We start from the raw sequence: 21,110 nt of genomic DNA, 5'->3' as shown, positions 1-21,110 counted from the left end.
AGTCCTGCTTTTGGCTCTCTGACATAAAATGGCAAATGATGACAAAGGGTAGAAGATGATGAGTTGATGCCTTTCCTTTTATTTCAATATTTATGTGTTTACCTGGCTGCACCAGGTCAATAGTTGCAGGATCTTCAGTCTTCACTCTTTAGTTGCAACATGTGGGCTCTTAGTTACAGCATGTGGCATCAAACCCAGGCCCCCTGCATTGGGAGCACAGAGTCTTAGCCACTGGACCACCAGGGAAGTCCCTTCTCCTTTGAAGTAAAATAGCTATATTTGGTTATTATAAGAAAATAAATGTCAAAATATCAGTAGTGTGCATTGGTTTGCTTGTTGGTTCCATTGTTGCACTGCTGGTTGGACTGCAGGACTCAGAGCCTGCAGCCAGTTCCTCCTGCGTGACCACCCAGCCCATCTAAAATCCACTTAGTACTAACTCTTCCTTTTTTCTGGTTGGTCTGCCCTCACCAGACAGGTTTACGTATCATCTCGCAAACCCATGACATCTGCTGCCTTCTCAGAATCCTTGCTAAGTCTCTAGCCTGTGCCTGGAGGCTCTCCGCAGCCGTCTCTCAGTTTATCCAAGTCTCCTCATCCTCAAAGGCCCCACCAAAGGCCTGCCTCCCTGAGATCCTCCTGCCTGCCTGTGCTTGGGTGATTATTCCCTCTCTTGAGCATCAGGACACCCAGGCAGCCCTCTCCCTTAGCACCTAGCCATCTGGTGCTAAGTACTTCACATATGTACACATACATATTCTTGCCACGTCTGGATACAACATGTACATATGTGTGTGTGTGTGTGTGTGTGTATGTTGTTTTCTCAGTCATGTCCAACTCTTTGTGATTCCCATGGACTATAGCCCTCCAGGCTCCTCTATACATGGGATTTCCCAGGCAAGGATACTGGAGTGGGTAGCCATTCCCTTCTCCAGGGGATCTTCCCAACCTAGGGATTGAACCCAGGTCTCCTGCATTGCAGGCAGATCCCTTCCCATCTGAGTCACCAGGAAAGCCCTATGTACATATATACACACGCATAAAATGTGTAGTCTTTTAATTTTGTCTCCCAGACCCTAGATCTCTGCCTTGCATGTAGTTGGTGCTTAGTGAGTGACTGGACTGTGGTGATTCAGTTTTGTATTAGTTTCCTTGGCCTGCTGTAAAATGTACCACAAACTGGGCGGGGGGCTTAAACAACAGAAATCTAGTGTCACCATTTTGGAGACTGGAAGTCCAGGATCAAGGTGTCAGCAGGGCCGTGCTGTCTCTGAGAGCTCCAGGGAGGCAGCCATCCTTGGCTTTTACAGCTTTCGGAGGCTCTTGGCAATCCTTGGCTATGGCAGCATCACTCCAGGTTTACCTGGTGTTCTCCTGTGTGTATGTGTCTCTGGATTGAAATTGTCCTCTTTTTACAAGGACACTAGTCATATTGGGTTAGCTCGTACTCTACTGACCTCTTATTAACTTGTCTCTGTCCCCAAATAGGGTCCAATTCTGAGGTTCTGGGGAGAAAGACTCCAACATGCTCTCTATTTGCAGAACACAGTTCAACCGACGATAAGTTTCTTTGTGAACTATTATCACCTTAAATTGCATTAACAACTCGGGTGAATGAGCAATGAACTTTTATTTACATATTAAAAGTTGTTAACTATAGGGAAGAGGAAATGCTGATTCATTTGTAGACACACATTTCATGTTGAGGAATTGATGACATGTTTACTAAATTGTTGAACATTAAAGTTGGTAGAAAATAATTTTGAAATTAAACCCCTGTCATTTTCAAAGAACTTTGTGAATGTATACATTTATATTCCTATCCAAATCTGTATGCAGTATACTTTTATAGAGACATAGACATACACCCACACAAATAAGAAACCAAATCAACACCCCCTTTATCATGTTGTATCAGGGTCTCACTATATAGTTGAATTTTGGAGAATACCATCTGAGCTCTGCCGATTCTGAGTCTGTGCAGTGGTGAAGTTTTTCCCAATTGACTAAGTAGCTTGAAGTGGATAATATTTTAAACAGCTAACATCCCACTGTCATAGATGTCCTTGGAGTGACATATGTTTCTAAAGAAGCTGTTTTTCTGTAGATCTTGGAGAATCCTGACTGAGAGAGAGCAGATATATGTGTATGTATACAAAGTCAAGGGCTTTCATAGTCCAGTAAAATGGTTAAAAGGAAACCTTTGCTGTTTGGTTTTATAGTCTTCTAAGTCTTTAAAGCCTTAAAAGCCCCGGATGAATAAGCCTGCTGAGTTCTTGTCCTTGGTGTGACTGTTTATACAATATCCCGGGCTGTTGCCAGGTGAGGGCGTGCACTGCCGTGATTCAGATGCGGCTGGGGCCTCCCTGGTGATACTGTGTAGGACTCTCTGTGCCTCTCAGAGATAGCAGCCCCTGGAAGGGCAGAGAGTCCTGGCTGCCTGACCACTCAAGGTCATGGCAGGCCACTCAAGTCATCTCCAGGGGCCTCAATTTCCTCTTCTGGCAAGTGGAAATGTTAGCCTGGAGCCAGCATTTTTCTAAATTTCTTTAGTTCTGGGACTCTCTATTCAAATAAATATGTATGACAGTGCATCTGTAGAACAGTGAAGGCACAGTGACTGGTTTAATATAAGGTCGGGGTCAATGGCTGCCCCAGCAGTGTGCCCTGCCCCCGCCTCATCACACACCGAGGAGAGATGGGGGACTGTGTACAGAACTGCTGACCCAACTCTTCCATTTTCCTAACTTCCCAAGACTTTGTGTTTCTTTCCTCATGCGGAGAAACCAAGGCCAGTTCAAGCGTGAGCATGTCACTGTCAGAGTGAATCTGATGACTGCGATGGAACAGCAAAAAGACGCCAGAGAAGGGAGGTGGACAGACAGGCAGAGGCATCCAGACGGACATGGAGAATCTAGTAGGAAATCAGATACTCAGAAATCTAAAGCCACCGCCGCAAACTATAGAATCTGTCAGTATCTGTTAGTATGCCCGGCAGTGCACCAGATGACTTATTATGTTATTCCGTGTCTTCCTTGAAACAAGCTTCTGAAATTGATGGTATTATCCCCATTTTACCATTCAGGACCTTGAAGTAAGTCACTTGCACAGGGCCACACAGCTAGTAACGCTTTGCAGTTCTTACTCAGGTCTGTGCCCTGGCGAGTCATCATGGTGACGTCAACTTGCATGCTTCCTCCTATCAGGAAGGTCTGGTATCAGTCAAAGTAACTTACCTAAGGTGTGTACTGTACCACTGGGTTCCAGAAGAGAACTGACCCCTCGCCTCCCCCCAGATACTCTTCTCCTTTTCCTGCGGTTTTTAGGCCTAAGCAGCTATTGTCTGCTTAGAATGGAGTATTATCTTTAAGAAGTTACTCTTATAAGGATACTATCAGAACTACATTTTCTTGTGAGATTTGTTTTTTTTTTGGCTGCGCCAGGTCTTAGTTGTGGCATGTGAACTCTTCCTTGTGGCGTGAGGGCTCTAGTTCTCTGCGTGCGTGCGTGCTAAGTCACTTCAGTTGTGTCTGACTCTGTATGACCCTATGGACTGTAGCACACCAAGGTCCTCTGTCCATGGGATTCTCCAGGCAAGAATACTGGAGTGGGTTGCCATGCCCTTCAGGGGATCTTCCTAACCCAGGGATGGAATGTAGCCCCTGCATTGGAAACCTTAGCCACTTGCATCCCCAGGGAAGTCCCTCTTGTGTGATTTCTGCTTGACTAGAAGTTTTCTTTTTCTTCTCATCTTTAAGCATTCAAAGTGATCTGTCTTTTTCCAACCATAAGTTTATGTAGGAAGTGGTCTCTATTCATTCTTGTGAGATAGTTAAAAACAACAAATATCTTAGTTACTCAAAGGTCTTCATTTATCTGAGGGGACAAGCCTGCCCATCCCCTCTGTATTCCAGAGGGAATAGTCCTAGTCCTCTCCCAGACTGTGGAAGAGCCCCAGAGGCTCAGTTATAGCGTCCATTTTTGTTATAATCAGACAAAACAATGTCAAGCATGAATAATGACCAGGAACCATAATTTGCTACGATGGACACACAGGTCAGACCGCATTCCTGAAAGTGATCGCTTCTGCCTTCGGGATGGATCCAGCGCCCAGACACTCAGCATTTAAAGAGTCCCCAGGTCACCTTCTGCCTTCTGGCTGGAAAAAGTGTTAGTCTTGCAGTTGTGTCTAACTCTGCAACCCCATGGACTATAGCTTGCCAGGCTCCTCTGTCCCTGGGGTTCTCCAGGCAAGAATATTGGAGTGGGTTACCATTCCCTTCTCCAAGGGATTTCCCCAACTCAGGGAGTGAACCCAGGTTTCCTGCATTGCAGGCAGATTCTTGACCATTTGAGCCACCAGGGAAGCCCTCTGGCTGGAAGGAAAAGTCCAAAACCAAAAGTTTTGAAAATGGCTTCTAGTTTTCAAGTCACTCAATTCATGTTTCAGGCCATCGAAGTCATACTGGCAGCCAGACGTGTGACCAGCTGCCTATCCTGGCCTCTGGGGTCAGGGGCTGGCTGTGGCAGTCTACTAGCATTAGTTTGGATTTATGGTAGGCTGTTTCTGATACTATTTATTCTCTGAGACCCCTTCTATTTTTTAATTAATTAATTTTTAAATTGAAGGATAATTGCTTTACAGAATTTTGTTGTTTTCTGTCAAACCTCGACAGAAATCAGCCATAGGTATACATATATCCCCTCCCTTTTGAATTTCCCTCCCATCTCCCTCCCCATCCCACCCCTCTAGGTTGATACAGAGCCCCTGTTTGAATTTCCTTAGCCGTACAGCAAATTCCCGTTGGCTGTCTATTTTACATATGGTCATGTAAGTTTCCACGTTACTCTTTCTATACATTTCACCCACTCCTCCCCTCTCCCCAAGTCCACAAGTCTGTTCTTTATGTCTGAGATCCCTTCTTGACCATGGGATGTTTTTCTTTTCTAAAATCAGTGTCTTGGATGGCCACATACTCCAAATATTCTGACACAGGCACAGTTCCAACTATTTTCTCTTTCTTCTTGCCTTTGAACTGTACTTACTGAGCATCCATTTATGGTGAGCACTGAGGATCTAGCAGTGACTACAACAGATAGAGCCACTGTCTCTGTAGATAACCTCTGTAGAGGTGATCTCATTGCAAGATCTTATATTCTGAGTTAGGGTTTAGAAAATATGGTCATCTATCACTGAATTTATACCCCTGCTTTCTGATAGCAATAAAACCTGTAGAGCAGGAGTTTAGGCTGAGTTACTTTTCTATCGTTTTTCTTTTCTAAGGCGCTTGCTGCCAAGTATCTTTAGGGAAGACAGCCATAGCATGAGCCTGTAAGTAAGTTGTAAGTCACGCAGACATCCCAGGGAATAGTTTCATTGAGAGAGTCTCTGTATAGTTTACTGATGGTGCCTGTCATGAATTCTGCTGCTTTGCACAGAGGGACTTGGGATGTTCTTTCAGTTGATTATGTCCTTTTCCCTTCTTTGGCAAAAACTTTTTTGTTCTGTGCCTTTATTAGGGCTTTTGTTTTCAAGGCAATTTTATCTGCTGTTGTTTTATGTCCAGGAAGCTTTTAGTAGGCCTAGTGTACATTTTTTAAAATTTGATTTTTTTAATACCGAGCAGCATTATAAAGAAGTTGAAAAAGCTTTTAATTATGGAGAATTTCAAACATAAACAAAAGGAGACTGAATTGTGTAATGAATATTGGAACCTTCACCCAGCTGACAGCCCTCAATCCACGGTCAGTCTCGCCCTATCTCCACCCCCGTCCACTTCCTCCACCCTGTGTCCCAGATGTCATAAATAGTCTAAGTATATGTCTCTAAAAGATAAAGATTATCTCTTAATATAATCACAATGCTGTTATCATGCCTAAAAATTAATATTTATCTTATGGGGAGATTATTTTAAAGGACACGGGAGGAGAAAAATTCAGCTATAAACACAGTGTCAAACGCGTCAACTCTTTTTACTTTTTTTTTCTGGGTTTTCCAGTTTTTGACCAAAAGCATGCTCACGTTTTGTAAAAGTAATAGAAGTCTCAGATACTTTGCAACTTTTTCTGGGTATAGATTTTATGCTTGGGGCAAATATCACCCCCTACTCCCACCCTGTGGCTTCATTTTAGAGGAACAAAGGATGTTCTCTTCAGGGGACCAACTTTACATATTCTGAGTAATTCCCCAGAACCTCTTCCAACTTTTAAAGCTTCTTATTCATTCAGCAAGTATTTATTGAGAACTCATTAAGTGTCCATCACTGTTAGTTGCTGGGGATTATGGTGAAAAAGAAGACAGATAAGACCCTAGACTTCTTAGAACTTTGATTTGGTAGGGAAACAGGCCTTACATATATCGTGATGCTAACAGTCACTCCATCATGGTGGTGGTAAGTGTTGTAGAGACCTGACTGTCTGAAGAGTTGGTGAAGATGACCTTGAGAGAACATTTCAGCCCAGCAGTGGCTCTGCAGTGAGAGGGAATAGGCTGTGTAAATGCCTGAGGCATGAAGGAGGTTGGCTGATAAAGGAACAGAAAAGAGGCCCTGAGGCTGGAATGAAGTGAGGGACTGGAGGGAGATGGATCCTGGGAGGCTAGAGAAGAGCCTCCCATCCTGGGCTCATCTCCTCCCAGTGGCCCTGAATCTGAGGGCCTCCCTCTTAGCTCCCATAACCTTGAGGTCTGGGACCACACGAAGCTGTGAGCTCCACTTCCTCTCCTCTATGCTATCCTGAAGGTTTTGGTGGCTCAGATGGTAGGAATTTGCCTGCAATGCAGGAGAGCCAGCTTTGATCCCTGGATCAGGAAGATCCCTGGAGGAGGAAATGGCTACCCACTCCAGTATTCTTGCCTGGAGAATCCCATTGGCAGAGGAGCCCAATGGGCTACAGACCATGAGGTCGCAAAGAGTCTGACATGACTGAGTGATTAACACACAAGCTATCCTGAAGGTTTTATGGTTAAAGAAAGAGCCTAGATTTGGAAACACAAACAGGCACTTGAATACTGCCACCTTGGAAAAACTAGTAATATATACACAGTAGGGTTAATGTGGAGATTAAAGAGAACATTGTATAGTAAAATAGCTAGCCAAAAAATATTTTCTTTCTTCGTAAACACCCTTTCCCCGTCCCCATCACAGCCCAGCAACTCCTCAGGAGTCCTCTCCCTGTGGGGTGGCCCATGCTGATGGCCCTGCTCCTGTGTTGGGCGCTTTCCTGTGGGTCTCTCATTTAGATCCTGACTTTGTAATAATTTTTTAGTTGTCATTTTTTGAAAAAATATTATTGAAGATGTGGAGTCCAACTTTCTAGGTGTTTTACTCACTCAAACACGTACTTGCAAAACAAAAAATAGAAATATGAAAGGTACTATTTTTTACTTAACAGATCTTTGATATCTTTCCATGTGTATAACTTTCAGATCCACGACCTCTTGGGATGTGCTTCATAGACCATGTTGTCCCTGGCTTGTCTGTATATACCTCCATCTGTGGTGGTCCCCATCTCCCCTCATGGGCATGAAGACAAATCCTCTTAATCTGGTCACCTGAGCGTTTTCCTGTAGGATAGTCCACCTGTGAAAACCTTTGCTTTTCAGAAACAAGTTTTCCCAAAGCCTTAGGCCACCATCAGCTTGTTTTTCAGGAACTGGGTGGAGCTGGTGACTGAAAGAGCTTGCTTTTGTTTCCTGGTATGTGGGAGTTTCATTAGAGCTTTTCCTCTTCCTGATTATATGTGTAGTAAAGCTGGGATATCTAATCCGAGCTTCTCACTCCACTGAGTGCCATTTAACCCCCTACTCACCTAAACTCAGGTATCAACATTAAGAGTTGCCTCAGTGCCTGTGGGACCCAGGTATGAGGGGCTCTAGTGAAAGCATTTTCCATAAGCAATGCAAGTGTCCCACCCCTCATATTTTATCTCTTAACAAGTTTGTACAGAAGAGTGGGAAGCAATGGATATTTTGTTATTTTTTAAGATTTATTTTAAAATTTTTGGCTGTGCTGAGTCTTCACTGTTGCATGTGGGCTTTTTCTAGTTGCAGCAAGCGAGGGCTACTCTTCATTGCGATGTGTGGGCTTCTCACCGAGATGGCTTCTCTTGTGGAACACAGGTTCTAGCTGTGTGGGCTTCGGTAGTTGCAGCACACGGGCTCAGTAGTTGTGAGGCACAGGCTTAGTTACTCCATCAAGGGGATCAAACCTGTGTCTCTTGCATTGGCAGATGAATTCTTAATCACTGGATCACCAGGGAAGCCCTTCTTCTTGGAGTGGGTTGCCATTTCCTTCTCCAGGACATCTTCCCGACCCAGGGATCGAACCCAGGTCTCCCGCGTTGCAGGCAGATGCTTTAACGTCTGAGCCACCAGGGAAGCCCCAGCTTAGAGGTCATTAATGATTAATAATTTGGTAACTTTTACAAGCTTTGATTGAATGGGATCATAAAGGACTTACTGTTCTGCCACAAATGAATGATTTTAACATACACATTATAGTTTTATAAGTCAAAGATGTTTTGCAAATGCATAGAAAGAATTTATGCAAAGGTGGTTTAAAAATTAGTGTAAGAGCAAAGTTATCATTATGAAACTCAGCCTTCTGCCCTGTGACATTGTCAGCCCCAAGGAAGATTAGACGTAGGCTGGTTTTTCTCTACCATCTCAGTCCCTCGTCTTACGTTGTTCCTGTCCCCTCTCTTCCATGTTGTGATGGCCTACTCTGTCCCTCTACATCCAACAAAGCCTATGGGGAGGTGTCCTTAGTATCGGACAGAACTGGGCTTGAACCTAGGTATGTGACCATGAACAAGAGATGAGACTTGACCTCTCTGAACTTAAGTTCTCTCTGCTATAAAGTGGAAAGGACAGTCATTGTGTTGTGGTGTGGCTGTGAAGATTAAATGTCTGAGGAACATGTCTAGCTTATAGAAGGTGCTCAATAAATCTTAGTTTCTCTTGGCCACGTCCCCCCTTCCCAAGTGTGTTTGCACTTCAGCAATGATGGGAGTTTTAACTGAGAGAGCCAAGGAGCAGAGGATTCTTTTGGAGTGATGTCATGCTGCCTCTGCCTGACTTTTCAGAAGTATTTCATTTCATTTCATTTCAGAATAGTCACAACAGGGGACCCCCACCTCCCTTCCTCAGAACTGGCTCCAGGGTCAGCTTTAACGTCAGAGGACAATCTGGTTGCCAGATGGCTGTCAGCATTCTTCCCCCACATATCTCAACCTCCTGGATTTCAGGCCACATAGTTAGTGATGATGATGAAGTCATACAGAGGAACCAGCATACAAACAGCTTTACCAAGAATGTGAGATTTCAGACACTCACTCTTGCTATCAGGGATGGCACAAGTACTTTGTCGGAAGGCGCCTTTGTCAAAAAGATGCCTTCTCTGGGAAGATGGGTTCCTGCAGAGTGCTGCTTGATAAAGGGACAGAGCTTTGGTGGAAATTAGGGCAAGGTGCTGGTCTTCCAGGGGAAAGATAGGCCCAGGCCAACTATGACTTGGTGAGTAGAGACCAGGTTGGATTTCTGCTGGCAGTGCCACCCCTCCCTCATTGCCAGGCATCTCAGTGCTGGGCACAACCTGCATAACCGTGTTCAGTGGGCCCGTGATGACAGCTGCCTCTACAAAGCCTAAAGAGTCATCATTCTCTTCTCTTTTCCTCCCCTCTTTCAGCATCGTGACCTGAGCAATGGAGAATCGACCAGGAAACTCCCTCAGGGTGTTGTCTATGGTGTGGTGCGAAGATCAGATCAAAACCAGCAGAAAGAAATGGTGGTGTATGGGTGGACCACCAATCAGCTGAAAGAAGAGATGAACTACATCAAAGACGTGAGTAGTTTAAGGATTTTTTTTTATCTGTTTTATAGTCTTCTTGTAGCATCTAAGAGGGTGGAGTTGGAAGCTCTGATATGAATGTAATAAGTCATTTTGAAATAATTCTAAACGTTGTCATTTTGGATGGAAAACCACTACAGATCTTCATGGTGATGTGAAAAGTGTTAGTTGCTCAGTTGTGTCCAACTCTTTGAGACCCCATGGATTGTAGCCTTCCAGGCTCTTCTGTTCATGGGATTTCCCAGGCAAGAATACTAGAGTGGGTTGCCATTTCCTTCTCCAGGGGAACTTCCCGAGCAGGAATCGAACCTAGGTCTCCTGCATTTCAGACAGATTCTTTACCGTCTGAGCCACCAGGGAAGCACACATGTAATTTTGCAGTGAGGTACAGAATGAAGTTCAATATGTTATTAAGTAAGGAAACTCAGTAGGCCAAATAGCTTTTTTCTTCCATGTATGATAAGGAGGCTCTTAGGTAGTTTTGCTAATTATATTGGACACTCCTGAAATTAAAAGACGCTTACTCCTTGGAAGGAAAGTTATGACCAACCTAGATACCATATTCAAAAGCAGAGACATTACTTTGCCAACAAAGGTCCATCTAGTCAAGGCTATGGTTTTTCCAGTAGTCTTGTATGGATGTGAGAGTTGGACTGTGAAGAAAGCTGAGTGCCGAAGAATTGATGCTTTTGAACTGTGGTGTTGGAGAAGACTCTTGAGAGTCCCTTGGACTGCAAGGAGATCCAACCAGTCCATTCTAAAGGAGATCAGCCCTGGGTGTTCTTTGGGAGGAATGATGCTGAAGCTGGAACTCCAGTACTTTGGCCACCTCATGCGAAGAGTTGACTCATTGGAAAAGACTCTGATGCTGGGAGGGATTGGGGGCAAGAGGAGAAGGGGACGGCAGAGGATGAGATGGCTGGATGGCGTCACCGACTTGATGGACGTGAGTCTGAGTGAATTCCGGGAGTTGGTGATGGACAGGGAGGCCTGGCATGCTGCAATTCATGGGGTTGCAAAGAGTTGGATACGACTGAGCGACTGAACTGAACTGAATATAAGAGTTTGGATAGCTGTATAAATTTGGATACTTTTGGCTACATGTAGCAGAAAAGCCAACTCTTCAAGGAAATTTTTCTCATGTTGGGATAAGTCTAAGGATAGGTGCAGTCCAGGCAGGGCTCTCCAAGCACCAGTTCTACTTCTGAGATTCCCTTGGTTCTTTCCTCCTTCAGCCTTAGGCTTACAGCATCATCTGAAAATATGATGGTGTCTGGAGAAGGAAAAGGAGACAATCATCTCTGGTTACCCTTTAGAGACCCGTCATCAGACTTTCCCTGGTGTCTCATTGGCAAGGACCCAGGTTACATGCCCATTCCCAAATCCATCACTGGCAAGGGGAATGGGCCTTGGGAATTGGTTTGATGGTTCAGGCCAATCAGTTGGGTTGAAACAGATGCTGGGAAGTCAACCACAATAGACATTGTCCAACCCAGGCCAATTAATACCATTTCTTTGTAATTAATATTACATTTCTTTTAAAATGTATGTTCTTTGGAGAACTTTTGAAAAATATAAAGATGTATGAAGAAGAAAACAAAATCACCCATGATTCTACAATTCAACCAGAACAGTTGTTAACATTTTGGAGTATTTCCTTGTAATCTTTTCTTTTCATCTATCATCTATCTTTTCTTCCTTCTCTCCTCCTTCCCTCCTTCCTTCCTTCTATCCATCCATCATCTCCATTCCTTCTTGGTCTACCCAGTGTCTCCCTAGATTGAATAGTGCCTTTGTTGTCAAACCAGAGTGATTAGATAGAAAGGATATGAGCTGTCCCAGACACTGGCCTGTGGACTAAAAAGTACCCGTGAGAAGCAGGACAGCATGGGCAGTGGAGTCCCCATGGATCGTGGTTCAAGGTCCAGCTCTTTGACCCAGCCAAACTTTTGCCCTATCTGAGCTTCACTTTTCTCCTTTACAGATCATGGGGGCTGAGAAGGGATCGTTAAGGTCAAAACTAGCTCTGTTTTATCTGGCTTTGTTTGCCAGCAGGACTCAATCACGTGTGGTCAGCTTTTGTTTTGAGTTTTTGAGAAGAACATCTCTTATCAAATATCAAAAAATAATAAATGTACCTTTCTTAATGTGTCTTGAAAGATTTGGATAGTTGTACAATTTTAAGGAATAAAAAAGATAATAAATTCTTAACTGAGAAAATGAAGAAAAGCCAGACGAGCCATACTCATACACAAGTGGGCAGAGCCTGTCTGACACCTGTCACCCTCAGAGCCCCCGTCGTCCAAACCCTGAAGATCATTTCTAACCATTCAGAGTAGCCCATTCCTATGTTTCTATGTAGGGACAGCTTGTACCTTTTTGGTTGCCCCTATTTTTCTCATGCAAATGCTTATGCCTTTCTCACTGAGATGCCCCAAATAACATGGCACCACTTCAGAGGTAAACCTGCTAAGCAGATTGGTGAGTTGCAGATTGTCCAAGACAAAATCGTAGGTTCAGGCTGTCAGGTGTCCAAATCACATGAGAATTTCTGACCTGAATTGCCAGCCTCCACTGTGATCTACAATTTAAAATCAAATTTTTGATTCCACCTTCTGGGGCTGGCTTCAGATCCATCCCAGGCTACTCATTCCTGAGTGTGTTTATGGGTTTGTGCACCTTCCCTCACTTGTGGGTGGACTCTGGCAGTATTTGCCAATGGGAGTCACATCCAACTCCACCCACTCCCCAACAGTGAGTAGGCTGAGAACCAACTCAGGGTCACAGATGAAAGCCGTTCTGTCTGCCCAGAATGAAAAGGTTGTTGCTTTTGGCCTCATTTCCCCCAAAATGTTTGTATTCAATGGTGAGAAAGTACACTCTATCATTACAATTCATTTGGGAAGGCAAGGTGTTGTGACTTGCCTTCTCCTGCCCTGAAATCTCCACCAATATCCAGTCATTCCTAATAAACATGCAGTTTAAAGCAATGTGCTAGTTGTATAAATACAGTTTCAAAATTAAGTCCCCATGTGCTGTGGCCTACTTAACCCCTCATTCTAACCAAACTGCTGCTTTTGAGCCTTTCCTGTGATAGAAGTTCCAGAGCCTTCTGGAGAGGGCTCCTTTGAGGCTGCTTTTTTTGTATGAGAATCCCTGAGTTCTTCATTCAACCAAGGGAGCACCAGAAGAAGAGTGAAGATAGAGACTATTTGTTAGGTTTTTTGCTTTTATTGAGAATATATTTAAGGCCCCATTACTCCTCTGGAAGTGGTATTATAGAGAAATTTAAACAGAGTTTGTATAAACAGGTGTTTGGGGGAATCACCATGACTTTTCTTACATTTAGTGCCTTGTGTAGTGTTGGTGATTATTGAGGAACTGACTTTCACATTTATGGGCTCTCTAAGCTCATACTTTCCTTCCTTACATTCCAAACATTTATTTGTTCTTTGGCAGTCAAGACAGTGATAGGGAAAATTAGAGGTGCCTTTTTTTTGTTTTTTTGTTTTGGTCTGCCTAGTCGTGTGTTTTGGCTTCCCTGGTGGCTCAGTAGTAAAGAATCCACCTGCTGATGCAGGAGACATGGATTTGATCCCTGGGTTGGAAGATTCTCTGGAGAAGGGAATGGCCACCCACTCTAGTATTCTTGCATGGAGAATCCCATGGACAGAGGAGCCTGGCAGGCTACAGTCCATGGGGTTGCAAAAGGTTTGGACATGACATAGTGACAAAACAACAACAACAACAATAATCATGTATTTATGAAGTTGACCAGTTAAACAGTTCCTACTTATAAAAGTATGTGATAGGAAAAGGGGAAAATCCCGCCTGAATATGATTTTTAGGGTGGTAGGTAAATTTCAGTAAACCATTTTTTCTTTAGAGCATGTTATTTGATAATTAATATTTATTAATAATTATATATAATCCACAATATGTATTTATTATTATCACTATTATTTGGATAATTCCCTTGTGATACTCTTTCTTAATATCCCAAATTGTCCTGTTCCTAAGAATATTTTTTTGTGAGGCCTTTCTCTCATTAGGGTTTCTTAAATGTTTTGGAAATCTCACATGAAAATATTGTAGCTTGATCTCTAACCAGCATTTTTGTGGGCTGCAGGTGAGAGCCACTTTGGAAAAAGTAAGAAAGAGAATGTATGGAGACTATGATGAAATGAGACAGAAGATTCGACAGCTCACCCAGGAACTGTCAGTAAGTAGCATCATGTGAAGGGATGCTAGGGCTTAGAACTCCCTCTCAGTTGCTAGTGCCTGAAGATACTTGAGTGTATCGTGTTCCTTGTGAGTGGAATCATAGGAACGTGATTGCACTGGGTCTGTGGTGCAGCTCGTGGGCTCTCCAGTTGTGGCGCGTGCTTAGTCGCTCCATAGCGCGTGGAATCTTAGTTTCCTGACCAGGGATTGAACCCACCTCCCCTGCACTGGAAGGCAGATTCCTAATCCCTGGACAACCGGGGAAGTCCCTGGAATCATATTTTACATGAATTGAGGGAATATTATCATAGAATGAAGTTTATTATTTGAAGGAAAATTTTTGTGGCAAGAATAATTTTCACTTTCAAAGCATTCCCTCCAAAGTCAAGAACAAGACGAGGAAGGCAGCTCTATTATTATTAAATGATATTGTACTGGAGAGACTAGCCATGGAATTTAGCAAGAGAAATAGATTTAGAGGTATAAAAACTGGATAGGTAGATGAAAAACTATCACAGTTTACAAATCGTATGACTACATACCCAGAAAACTCAAGCGAACCAATGAAAAAACTGCTGTAAACAGAAGAATTCTGTAAAGTAGCAGGGTAAAATATTAATGGACATAGACAAATAGATTGCAATATGCAAAAAACCAGTTAGAGGAAATAAAAGCAACAAAATACTGCCAGGTATCTGGAAATAAATTTTAATAAGTAGAAAGACATATATATCATGTACTTGGAAAGGAAGATTCAACATCATAAGACATTAATACCATTTGTGTTGATATGTAAGTTTAATATTACCCGGTAAAAGTATTAAAGGATTTTTATTTTATGTTGTTCTTTTACAGCTGAACTAGGTGGTTCCATGGTGTACAGAAAATAAATATGAAGAGTTAAAATTCTAGGGGGAGAAAAAGGCAATGAAGGAGACTAGCCCTCTTATTATTACAAGAAATTGAGAAAGCCTCAAAGATGAAAACAGTATAGTATTGGCACATAAATAAATAGACATTAATGAAAAAGAGCCCAGAAATGTAACCCAATCTATGATAAATGCGGCATGTGAAATGAAGGGAGGAAAATAGACCAGCCAATATATGCTGTTGGGACAGACTTATATCTGGACAAATTCTGGGTAGATTTTGTTAAACTTAGTGCCAGAAGAAAATATATGTGAATTGTTTTACAGTCTTGGAGAGGGGAAGGTATTGTTTTATGAAGAGATGCAATTCCAAAATCACTAAAGGAAGAGTTAATGACACTGATAATTTTTACTACATTAAAATGAACACTAGCGCTGGCAAAAATACCAAAGTCAAATGACAACCTGGGAAAAATTATTTGCCTTCATACTATAGGTAGTAGGCATGGAGAATGAAATGGCAGCCCACTCCAGTGTTCTTGCCTGAGGAATCTCATGGACTGAGGAGCCTTGCAAGCTGCAGTCCATGGGGTCACAAGGAGTCAGACACGACTGAGCGACTAGTAGGCAAATATCCTGGGTACTTAAAAAGCGCCCATGAATCAAAAAGAAAAATGCCCACCTCATAAAAATAGGCAAAATATTTGTGACAGATAATTTATAGTAAAGGACAGATGAAGAGATCTTAAATTCCTCATTCTCAATAAGAGAAACTCAGATTAAAATGGTCCTGTGATGTCATTTTTATCTAGCAGACTGGCAAAACTGCAAAAGTGGAACAAGATGCTGTATTAGCTGTGCTATAGAGGAACAGGCAGATTGCTGCTTGGAATGTAGTTTGCATTACTTTTAGCAAAAGCAGTTTGGAATATCTACCCAAATTACAAATGCCTATATCCTTTGACAGCACTTCTCTTCCTAAGAATTTATTCTGTAGAAAAACTCTCACATATGTGAAATGATGTATGTATAAACTCAGTTGTTAAACATTGTTTATAATAGTAAAAAGATTGGAAACCTTACAAGTCCATTAAGAAAGAGAAAATTTTAAAAATATATTATATCTCTACAATCACAGAGTTGTAAAAAAATAAAAATGAATAAGTTCTTCAAAAAGATACAGAAAAATTTCAAAGATACAGAGTAAGTGGTAAAAAAGCAAGACACAGGAAAATGTCATGTGTAGTATACTACCATTTATGTAAACTAAGAGAAGAAAATAAATATATCTAGATTGTTTTGTGTGTGTACAAAAAATTACTGGGAGGATCATCAAGAAAGTAATTAGCAGTGGTTCCTACTTGAGGTGCAGCGTGGGCATGGTGGTAACTGAGCAGATGGGACAGGAGTGAAAAAATATTTTGTTTAGTATCTAATATTTAGAAATATTTAGTGCCTTTTCTACTTTTAAAATGTTTGAACTCTAGGAATATATTGCCTACTCAAAATTAGAGAAAAAATAAGCTTCCTCTGGTTTAACCTAGCTAATGTTTTATGGGAAAAACATTTAAAAGAATATTTGTGGTTAATAACCTTGAAGGAAAAGTCTATTCTGTATGACATACTTCCCATAAAAGTTAACATCTGCAGTAAAGGAGCACAGTTGCAACAGTCATGTATTAGAGTCTAGTTTATGTCTGGGCTGTGAAATTATCTGCTTAAGTAAGACCTACTGCCTTGATTACATGGGCTGGGAGTATACTGGCATATCCAGCTTGTCATTCTTATTGACATGTAGAAAGAGATTTGTGAAATTGTCACCTGCCAGTGGAAATTCACTCTGCCATCCACTGACGCTGACTGTAATTAAAGCCAGAGGACTAGATTTGCATGCATAAGCAGGTCTCTGCCCCTTGCTTTCCATTGGCACCTCCTGCACACCCTCGTTTTCTCATCTAGACTGTCACAGGAGCTTCATCTCTACCCGCAGTCTCCTCCTCCTCTGGGTCACACCACAGACTGTAGCCAGGTTAAGATGCTAACATGGGACTTTCCTGGTGGTCCAGTAGTTAAGACTTCACCTTCCAATGCAGGTGATGTGGGTTCGATACCTGGTTGGGGAGCTAAGATCCCACATGCCTCATAGGCCAAAGGTCAAAACATAAAACAAAGCAATATTGTAACAAATTCAATAAAGACTTAAAAATGATCCACATCAAAAATAATCTTAAAAAAAAAAAGATGCTAACTTATTGGCTGTATGAATGTGCCCTGAGCAGGAACACACCTCCTGTCCCTGGCCTGCTATTTCTTCCCTCTCCCAAGGGTACACTGCTTCCGGTGCCTCCCACAGGCCTCACAGGATCAACCCTTGAGCCTCCCAGAACCTTACCTCTGGTTCTATTGCCTCCTGGCCTTTCTATATACCCAGCCCTTCTTTAAGGTCTAGCTTAAGACTGGGCTCTGATGAAACTCTGAAACACATTAAATATACATCCAACAAAGACAACACAACAACAGCAGCAGCCACAAAACAACTCCTGGGAACTGGGTGAGTCCAAAGCATATTCCTTCTATGGTGAGTAGGCAAAAGCAAGACTGTACAAAGTCATATCCAACTAGGTTCTAGTTGTAAAGGTAGCTATACATTTGCATTCAAATCCCTTAACTTCTCTCCTTCCCTTTCCTCCCTATAAAAAGGCATGTTCTGGGGGCTGCATAGTGTTGTGAGAAGTAAGTGAGGCCCTGATGGGGAAGGAGTGAATCATCCAGGGGAAAAGTTGTCTTGCCTTTCTGCTCTCTAGGTCATGCAGATGTTGACTTTTTAATGTCAAGCTGTACTTGAAGTATCATTGACCCTGATGTGTCTGCCCTCAGGAGAAAGTTGTGACCTAGCTGAAGACTTTTGTGAGCGTGTATGGTTTGGTTGTGTGTAACTGTCTCTTCAATCTGTCCAGGTTTCACAGGCAAAGCAGGACTATCTGGAGAATCACATCCAAACCCAGTCATCAGCCCTGGACAGTTTTAATGCCATGAATGCGGCGCTGGCATCAGACTCCATCAGCTTGCAGGTACTCACCTGCTCCCCGTTGGCCGGGTTGTCCTCTGTTCCAGCGCACATGAGCTTAGCCAAGGGTGGGCCCTGTGTCTTTGTATTAGAGTAAGTCACAGAATGTTCTCGGCTCATTATTCAGAATACACTCGGCCACAGTAAAGGCTGAGCCAAGGAGACGGTTAAGGAAGGAAGGGGATGGAAATGCTTCCAAGCTGAGACTCCCAACCTTGCAGCTGCAGTTGGTTTTGTCCTTATTAACATGGGGGTTTAGATCCTGAGTTCAGCGCTAGTGATATCACTTGTCCCGCTAGACACCTGAGTGGTCCTGAGCATCAGGGCCTGAAACAGCGTATCACCCAACATATCACCCATATCTCCCTCATGCTGCAGTGTTAGGAGAAGTCTCACCAGTCACAGGAAAGATGGCCTTAACCCAAGGCAATCCTCATTTATTCATGACGAGTAACTCCCAAAGGCTATTAGGCATGTTTTCCTAATGTAGAAATTATTTTTCGTTAAAAGAAAAAATCGTGTGCCTTCCAGAGAACACCTAGGAGTGCCAGACAGGGATGCCAGAAAGAGTCAGGGTCCTGCACGTGTGCAGGTGTGTGTGGTCAACCCGCATCAAGGGGATTCTTCTCGTTATTACTATGATTTGTTGGGAGTTAATCCCTCACATGCTGCCTATTGTTACTCTTTCAACCGAATCCCCCATGTAATATGCAAATTAACTTGAAAATGTTCAGAGCCAAGCATTAGATTCAACATTATATTCAACAGCCTCCTCGGGCTTTAATTTCCAAACATGCAAATAATAGATTCTGTCCCCTTCCAACTTTATTTGGCTCTTACCTCTTTACCTTCCTCTTCAAAGTTCACACAAGCTATTTCATATCCTTTCTGGTTCTCTATAAATAATTTGCTAGATAAGCAAACAAATTTTATGTTGGGATGATCCACTTCCCCTAGGATCCAGTACTTTTTGCTGACAGCTGACTGGGCGGTAGTGCCAGCGTCGAAGCTAGGATATAGTCCCACAGTGGGGCAGACCTTGTGTTTGGATTTGTTTGGAAGCCCATTTCTGGTGGGGCTCTGAGTCCCACCCTTTTCCTGGCTCCCCATGGAGCATGCCAGCTTTCCCCTGGCCTCACGCCAGGCCCTGCTTTGGGTCTGGTTTATTCAGTAGCCTTTGTTTTCTCTTCCTCCTGCCATCAAGGGGGTTTGTCCAGGCTCCCTTTCCTTCTCTCCTGGACATGTTCTCACCCTGGCCAACCAGGAAAGGCTGTATCTTACCTGACTTCACATCTGGTTGGTATCTGTGTTTTTTTTCTTCCCCATCATACTTCTGATTTGCCACCCACTGTTGACTGTAAAAACAACCACAACAACATACAACCTAAAAGCTGAGAGTTCTGTTTTATTCGGAGACCTCCCTGAGGACTATAGCCCAGGATTCAGTCTCTCAGAGAGTTCTGAGGAACTGTTCCAAAGAAGTAAGGGAGGACCAGGATATACAGGAGTTTTGGCTGGAAAAAAAAAAAAATGTAGTCAAACATCAGAAGATTGCTGTTAATCACAAAAGAGAGACATCTTAAGTTAATGTTTTTAATGCTTTTCTATGTATGATAAGATATAAGAGTCTGGGCTCATGGACATTATTTCTTTGGTATGCATCTTAACTCTCTAGGCCTGGTATCCTGCTTTTTCCCATCCTGAATTCCCCTCAGGGCACACTTTCAGGTGGGCTGCCCTGGCTGATGGCTTGAAGGCCAGCAGCATTCATTGTTTACTGGAATGGCAGGCAGGCAGGCAGCATTTTTGTCCCCATCACTGACACTCCAGGCATTCACTTCCAAGGTCAGCTGTTAGAACAGGGTCCACCCTTACCCAGGGACCCTCACTGATTCCTCATCATGGTCTAGTCTCTTATTCCAGGGCAGTCAGAAGAGCCTTATAATGAAAAGATTAAAAATTGTTGTTTGAGAAAAATAAGAAGAAGTGGGTGGAGGCAGGGAAAGGGGAGGAGTGGAGGAAAGAAAGATACTGTCTTATGGCCAGGAAACTCAGATGGGTCTGAAGATATTAACTTCTAATTTCTTCCATTGTCTAGTCTACCCCATTTTCATTATTAATGACAATAAGACCAGGTCTTCAGTTCGACTTTATAGAATGTCAAAGGTGGAAAGAACGATTGAGATGATCTCCAACCCCGTTGTTTGATGGATAAACAAACTGAGACCAACAGAAATGACTTGAACAATGTGTGTAGCTCCAGTCCTGGTCTCTTGGCATCTGATACAGGTTCTGAGCACAGGACTGGTCTCTGTAAAGCCACTGGGACTTGGAGAGAGGATGCTTGGCCAGGTGGTTTTTCAAGCTCCTTGCGTCTCCAATGTTCTGTGATTCCAGCCTCCAAATGGCTTCTGTGTTTTCTTTCATACCTATATACCACCATTAAAAATCCTTTTTTACTGACTTGAATAGGTTTAGGAATGAGGCTTATTATCCAAGGTGGAGGCTCAGAAGTGGAGGAGCTTCAGAGACTGGGCAGCTACAAAGAGGACACAGGTGTTAGGAAGTGAGTCCAACACCAACATCTTATATTAGAAGAATTTCCAGCTCTTCTATATGAGTTGTAGGTAACTGCAGGAGGCGGTAGGAGGGGGTAGAAGTTGCCTTGTGTCTAGTGCTAGGAATTCTGGGGTTGTGGAAGCCATTCGTCTGTAATGAGAGTTAAGCGTGAAATAGCAACAGTATTAATTTAAGCATTCCTGCTTCAGTGGCGGTCTGGATTAATGAGCATCAGGCGTCTGACACTTGTCAGGCACTTGTTGCAGACTCTGTTCACCAGTCCTCCCTTCATCACTACCCTTCTCTGCCTGAGGGAAGTGCATGCAGCATCATAGTAGCCTCAGCCATGTTGTTGCTATTCTGGCAGCTCGTCTACAGGTACTGAAGTAAACAGCCTGTTCAAGAAATAAGGGGGAATACCTCCTTTTTATAAAATACCTATTTGGTTTTCTGACTTAGGAATTTGGAAAATGTAGAAGATTTTAACAGAGAAGAAAGGTAATACCATCCATACTCCTGTCCCTAGTGAAGGTGGTTATTTGA

The 21,110-nt window shown here is 42.9% G+C and overlaps 1 protein-coding gene across 3 annotated transcripts in view; it reads left to right on the top strand.

Moving 5' to 3' along the window:
* The window catches only part of MYZAP (myocardial zonula adherens protein), a 111,785-nt gene that overhangs the window by 19,235 nt on the left and 71,440 nt on the right, over positions 1-21,110 (top strand). For all 3 annotated transcript variants that reach the window (XM_061431166.1, XM_061431167.1, XM_061431168.1), the window contains exons 3-5: positions 9,687-9,842; positions 13,978-14,070; positions 17,899-18,012. In XM_061431166.1, coding sequence (XP_061287150.1) covers positions 9,687-9,842; positions 13,978-14,070; positions 17,899-18,012 — 363 coding nt within the window. The remainder of the gene's footprint in view (positions 1-9,686; positions 9,843-13,977; positions 14,071-17,898; positions 18,013-21,110) is intronic.

The sequence above is a fragment of the Bos javanicus genome, chromosome 10, assembly GCF_032452875.1.
Source record: "Bos javanicus breed banteng chromosome 10, ARS-OSU_banteng_1.0, whole genome shotgun sequence".
NCBI lineage: Eukaryota > Metazoa > Chordata > Mammalia > Artiodactyla > Bovidae > Bos > Bos javanicus.
Note: the sequence above shows the minus strand (reverse complement) of the source record. Positions and strands in the feature narration are given on the sequence as shown.